The sequence below is a fragment of the Notothenia coriiceps genome, unplaced genomic scaffold (genome assembly GCF_000735185.1).
Source record: "Notothenia coriiceps isolate Sejong01 unplaced genomic scaffold, NC01 NC01_scaffold00030961, whole genome shotgun sequence".
Classification (NCBI taxonomy): Eukaryota; Metazoa; Chordata; class Actinopteri; order Perciformes; family Nototheniidae; genus Notothenia; species Notothenia coriiceps.
This window is the reverse complement of record NW_011363662.1, coordinates 1-7,064: the sequence shown is the minus strand read 5'-3', so window position 1 is coordinate 7,064 and position 7,064 is coordinate 1. Positions and strand designations below refer to the sequence as shown.

The 7,064-nt window shown below is 42.3% G+C and overlaps 1 protein-coding gene across 1 annotated transcript; it reads left to right on the top strand.

Moving 5' to 3' along the window:
• Positions 1–1,314: 1,314 nt before the first annotated feature.
• On the top strand, positions 1,315–6,378 carry LOC104959749 (proteoglycan 4-like; the record flags this gene model as incomplete). Its single annotated transcript, XM_010787643.1, has 5 exons — positions 1,315–1,490; positions 1,865–3,350; positions 3,515–3,658; positions 4,118–4,279; positions 4,875–6,378. Coding segments are annotated over 5 exons (2,531 nt in total), but the record flags the coding sequence as incomplete, so codon positions are not given.
• Between the last annotated feature and the right edge of the window lie 686 nt (positions 6,379–7,064).

Below are 7,064 nucleotides of genomic sequence, written 5' to 3'. Positions count from 1 at the left end.
GGCAATTAAAAGCACCCTGCAAACTATTATCCAATGAGCATATCTCCAGCACTTAAACACTTTCAATAACAGCCCATACCGCCGTTCAAGTCCCCCTATCATGATGAATGAAAACAATCTGCGTGTTGATGGAATGTACTTTCTTTCTATTGACGAACACGTCCTCATCTTTTGATGGCGCAATTATTTTTATGTGCGTCCCGTCAATAGCACCGACCACACCGGGCATACCTGCATTGCCATGAAGTTGGCTTTGATCCTGTGTAGTTGTTGATTGTCCAAAGGAAACCGGATAAACTGTTGGATGATATGTGGTCTAGAGAGCGCGTTGATGGTTTGGTTTATGGCACAGCTGACTGATGGTTGCGATATTCCTAAATCGTCGGCATTGCAAAGTTGCATTTTCCCTGTTGCTAAATATCGTAGTGTTGCCAAACATTTTATTTCCGGACTAATCGGGTTATTCCTGTTAGTCGGGGATGTTATTGCATCCCGCACTAATTCCACAACAAGTTTGATACCCTCACGATTTAGCCTATATCTCTTGATCAATTCACAATCTTCCATTGTCTCCAAAACATTTCGTCTCTCAGCCATTTTCAGATTCTTTGTGAATAGGTCTTACTGAGTTAGGAGTCCTCTCGAGGACTTTTAAGCTCTCCCAGACTTAGGTGCTACTTTTAGGCCTAAAATACTTTGTGAATTGCTCTTAGTGAATACAATTAGGAGTCCTAAATTTAAGACTGACACGCCCATTATGCTTAGGAGTTTCTCCTAAATTCGCCAGTTAGGAGCTACTTTTAGCCCTAAAATCCTTTGTGAATACGGCCCCTGATCTAGGGGGTACAACTCTAAAACGCCCATATGAAAAAGATTGGTTTACATTTTAATAATCAAATAAGTATGTGAACATAACCAATAACCTACCATAGCCAATAACAAATAAATGTAGCTTATTTTATTTTTGTTGTTCATTCATATCTTATATATCTTAGGCCGAACATTTGGATGAGCGGCAACGGTCAAAAATGTTTTTTCCCTCCCAGAGCTACCAGCGCAGTGCCCACCAGATCTGGCGCCCTATGCCAGTAACACAAATACTACAAATCTACATAACAAACAATCAAAAATGAAAAAGGGTCGCCACTTATTATTTTAAGAAAAAAAAAAAAAGTAAAACAATATTTTTTTATTTATTTTTTTTGGGTACCTGGCTGGCGCCCCCTAGCAGCGGCGCTCACTATTTGTATATAGGGGAAACACTGGTATGTAACACAAATTGTATTCAACCTTTTCTCCATCCCTTGCAACCAGCCTCATCAGTGGCCGTAGTCAAGGATCCCAACTACAAGCCATGCTACGTTGCCGGGACCTCTGGGCTTCCATCTTTAGACAACATACCCTCTGTGGCTGACTTGACTGCTTCCTTTGCTGCTCGCAAAGAGGAGCGTATTAAACAGGAAGCTGAGAAGAAAGACATGGAGAGGAGGGTAAGCGTTAAGCTAGTAGAATACTCTGGTGCAGCAAGTACACACACTTAAATACTACACCAGTGCAATATAATGCGGTCAGATATAACAATACTACAAAGCATATCCTAAAACATTGTATGTACATCCCTTTGACAAGGTCTCAACATTCTATAACACAGTTTTTGAAGGCAAGAATCAGTTGAGCAATGGAGCATTTGAAATCCGAATAAAGCGTTTTTTACAAACATATACCCATTGCAGTTAATTACTCTTCTTAAAAAAACAAGTTCAATATTTTCTGTCAATTGGACTTATTTAGACATACCACTGATGAAGCTATTTGTAATAGTTTAACTTTTACTTCTCTTATTTTTTCAATTGTTATATCCCAGGGCAAGATGAGTGAAGATGAGCTGAAATGGGAGGATGCCGGCAAAGGCAATGATGCTCAAGGAGCTACTTGGGGAGGAGAGAAATCAGAGGAGAAAGAGGAGGAGAAGGAAAAGGAGGTAGAACCAGACCTATGGGGAGCCTCCAACGAACCTAAAAACACCACAGATCCATGGGGGGCAAAAACTGATGAAGATCAGTTTTCAGCACCAAAAACCAATGAAGATTCATTTGATGTGCCAAAGAAGGGAGAAGATCCTTTTGTGGCTCCAAAAGATGAACCAGATCCATTTAATGCGTTGAATGATGACCCGTTCAACGCACCAAAAGATAGTTCAGACCCCTTCAATGCAAGCAAGGATAAGGGAGATCCATTTACTGCTCCAAAAGATACCCCAAAAGTAGATCCCTTCAACAGTGCAAAGGTTGATCCATTTAACGCTCCGAAAGATGATCCATTCAATGCTCTAAAAGATCATTCATTCAATGCTCCGAAAGAGGATCCATTTAACGCTCCGAAAGAGGATCCATTCAATGCTCCAAAAGATAATTCATTCAATGCTCCAAAGGATCATCCATTCAGTGCTCCGAAAGAGGATCCATTCAATGCTGCGAAAGATGATCCATTCACTGCTCCAAAGGATGATCCATTTAATGCTCTGAAAGATCATCCATTCAATGCTCCGAAAGAGGATCCATTCACTGCTCCAAAGGATGATCCATTTAATGCTCTGAAAGATGATCCATTCAATGCTCCGAAAAAGGATCCATTCAATGCTCCGAAAAAGGATCCATTCAATGCTCCGAAAAAGGATCCATTCACTGCTCCAAAGGATGATCCTTTTAATGCTCTGAAAAATGATCCATTCAATGCTCCGAAAGATGATCCATTTAATGCTCCGAAAGATGATCCATTTAATGCTCCGAAAGATGATCCATTCAATGCTCCAAAGGATGATCCCTTCACTGCACCAGCATCAACACCCCCTAAAGAAGACCCATTTTCTGCACCAGCATCATCTAAAGGTGACCCATTTACTGCCTCCACGACATCACCTATAGAAGATCCTTTCTCTTCCCCGTCCAAACCTTCAAAAGAGGATCCATTTGCTTCTCCAACAACACCACCCAAAGAGGATCCTTTCTCTGCACCATCCGAACCAGCCAAAGAGGACCCTTTCGGTGCACCAACGACACCCCCTAAAGAGGACTCATTCAGAGTGCCATCCACTCCACCAAAAGATGATGCCTCAGATCCCTTCAATGACCCTCCATTGAGCTCGCCCAAAGAGAGTGCAGATGCGTGGGGAGCCCCTGCTACCTCCCCACCCTCCAGCAAGGCTGATCCATGGGGGGCGCCATCTGCTCCAAAGGAAACAAAAGGCGGAGATCCCTGGGATGACGGAACAAGCGCCTCCTCACCAATTGAGGATTCCTATGCATTTGGAGATGCATCCAAACTGGACGATGACCCTTGGGGAGCCCCAGGTGAGAACAGCAAATATGTATTTCAAAGATTACCCCTAGATGCAACTTGTAAGGTAACTGAAGTTGCTTTCCAAGTTAACATGATGACATTTTGGCCATTTCCAATTGGATGAAAAAGCCAATAGACTAAAATGCTTGGCTTTTTCCTCTATTTCTTTGTTCAGCTGCAGCTACAATAAGCACAGATGATGCGTGGGGATCACCCGCTCCCCCCATGGACTCCTCCACACCTAGTGACCCCTTTGGAGACGGAGCTTCTAAAAAAAGCGATCCTTGGGGTGCACCGAGCAACGCATCTAACGGGACAGGTACAACACTCTTTACACTCTGAGTCTGCAGAACATTTATTCCTATGATTCTTCCATTATTCATGAGACTAAAACCTCATTGGTTTCTTTGTACTCAGCAATTAAAACCCTCCCCTCTGATTAAATCAACATAATCTTTCTGCTGCGTAGTCTGCTAAAATGTATGTTTGATTTCAATCGAGCAAATTCTATGCCAACTGGCTTAGTGCTTGACTGAGAATGGTGATTCTAACAACGTAACTTTTTTACCTTCATGTATGAATACGCTTTTCTTGTGTACACCTTATGGTCATTTGCATGTGACTGTTGTCCTCCATTTCACCTTCCATCTCTCCATCTTTCAGCAGTTCGCTAACAACCTTAATCAATTTAACTTCTCTTTCCCGCTTTGCTTTCTCTTCCTCCCTGACCAAAAGAAAACACCTTTTAGAGTAGAATTGGACCTTTATTGTATTGCAGGAAATCGAACAGCGCTGGAAGAGAACTCGTATAAAAAGACTGCTTCGTTTCTGGGCTCTGCAGGGGCGTCGCTTGTTGACTTGGACGATCTATTTTCTTCTAACCCTAAACCCAACCAGAGCCCCTTCGTCAACACGCTCGTCACCCAAACACAAGTCATCGGTAAGGACAGAAAAAATGCTTCAGAATGGGTGAAAATCAACATCTTTGACGAAGGCTTCATGTGGAATTATCTGTGGTGCGCTTGATTCTAATGGATGCATGGTCAACCCCAAAGACTGAAAAACCACTGAGATGATAAAAATCCGTAATTCCTCTGTGATGTTTCAAATGTATTCCACTACTCTTCAGCTGCAGTTCAGAGAGGGAGACTGAGAGAGGGGTGGGGGACAGTATGAGCGACAAATACATATTTATCAATAGGTTTGTATGAAAATGTGTTTTGGACCAACCAACCCCCTACCCTGTGGTGTCACTGTATAATTTGTAATGGTGTGTGTGTGTGTGTGTGTGTGTGTGTGTGTGTGTGTGTGTGTGTGTGTGTGTGTGTGTGTGTGTGTGTGTGTGTGTGTGTGTGTGTGTGTGTGTGTGTGTGACCTTTTGGAGTACAGTATATAGACTAGTGTATTTAAACCAGCAGATATTTAACTCTTCTCACCCCTCTCTCTGCTCTGGTGCATTTCTTTGCTGGAATACTTCAAACTATATATCCCTCCCCCATTTCTCCATCCTCCTATTACTCCTACTTATTTCACAGGCGCTTTCAAAGCCAGGGGCATGACATCCGGCCCTGTGGTCAGATCAGGGGCTGTTGCTGGACTGTCCCTTCCTGAAACATCAACCCCATACTGCAGTCCCTTCGGTCCCTCCTTTGCTCCGTCCTTTGTCGCACCTACTCCAAATTTTGAAGCCGCTTATCCTGCCAGGGAAACTCCCTTATTTCGGCCACCATCACATACCATGGGAGTGTCTCATCCTGGCTTAAATATGCTTCAAAAAGCTCAGGTGGCTCCTCTGTGTTCAGGAACTGGAATGGTAAAATCACCTTCTGTCGGAGGGAGTCCACGCATGGAGCTTAACATGAACCCCCTCTTTAGAGGTGTGGTGCAGTCTGGACCTCTGGGGAATCCATTGGCAGACCCCCTCTTATTGGGAACAGGAATGGGTCAGTCCAGTGTCTTTGGAGGGATTCGCCTAACAGGCAATGCTAACATGGGAGGATCCACTCAAGGGGGGGGAGCCCCCTTCCAGCCACAGTTGCTCTCAGGCAGTGGATCGGGTGAGACGGTGCACAAAAACAACAATCCATTCCTGTTCTGAAAAATGTACCTCTTTCCTGTCAAGCACTGTATTCAATGAAGTTGAATGCATATGTGTAGCAACCATTTTCCAAAATGTAGCTCAAGGATTTTAATTTGCTTTCCCGTGCATGCAACAGGCTGCCATGAGCTACAATTTCCCTCCTGTGGGGAATTTTCTATCAGGATTTTTGTCATAACTTAAATATAGCATTCCTTTCAGGGACGGGTGGAGTGAAATATCAGGCAGACTGGAATTAGGGAAACATTATTAACCCTTTTGGTATGCTTTTGGAAAATGACCAGTAGTTAAAAGAATACAACTCTAAAACATGCATACCACTTGTGTGACCCTTACATTAACCCAACAGCTCCTCCTTTAAGGCCTCCACACACTGGGGGGTTTGACACATTGACAATAGCTGAAATGTGAAATACTAGCCTGCTAATATTGTACAGTACTTTCTAGGGCTTTTATTATGAAAGGTAAGAACAAAAGGACTGGATCAGGTATGCGCTACCATGATAGGAGAAAACAAGTTTACACTTTTGGTTCAGTCAACCGAGCTTATGTGTTGCTGTTATAGTTGTTATTAATAGGTGCAACTCAACATGGACTGCCCAATGTAGTTGGATGTATTTCTGGGTGCAAAAGCTCAGAAATATTGAGGGGTAAGGATAGGTTGAGGGATCAGAAAAATAATTACATTGCTTTTTTATTGGCCTTCTGTGTGAAAATAGTTATGACAAAAACCAATAGTTTAAAACAACACTTAAACAAAAACGCCCCCAGTGTGTGAATGCCGACTTGCCTACCCCTGCAATCTACACATGATCAACTAATGATAGCCATGACTTAAATGTAATGTATAAATAGGAACACACACAAAATATGGGTGAAACTGCATACTTCCTTTCATGTCATTTATTGGAACAGCCAGCCGTAGTCTTTTCCATGCACTAGTATGAGAAATGAGAACACCTAATAATTGTTGATGTGGAAATACTGAAGAATAACTGTTGATGTGAGGGTTGACCTGTAAAACATTGGCAGAACTGAGGTGGGAAAGATGTCCCTCTAGTCTCTCATTAAGTGTGTATGTGTTTGTACAAGGTGGTGTGTGTGTGTGTGTGTGACCTGCATGCACGCAGTGTGTGTGTGTATATATTGTTCTGTTGTAAATAGTGCAAGTAATCACAGATAAACCTTGAATCATACTGTATATTAGAGTGTTACAATCATGCGTAACTATTTATTAATCTAATAATTGATTGATTTATTACTTAATTATTTATTGATGCAGCAATGGGTGTCCAACAAAGTTCAGGTTAACCTCCATTACAGGTCATCTTCACACGGGTTGACCTGAAGGTATTGATTTTAAGCGTGATCGGCTTCAAATACTGCATTATCAATCAACTCGGTAACCAATGGTGGCTTTCTTTTCCGTGTTTATTTTTGTAGTCGTTCTGGATTCATTGTGTACTTGAACATTTTCCTACTGTACCTCCTACCATTTTCAAGTAACACAAATGAAATTACTGTATGATTACAAGTTGCAGTGTTGGCTGAATAAAAACCGAATTTGAACCCATCTTTGAAGAGCATTGTGTGTGTGTGTGTGTGTGTGTGTTGTGTGTGTGTGTGT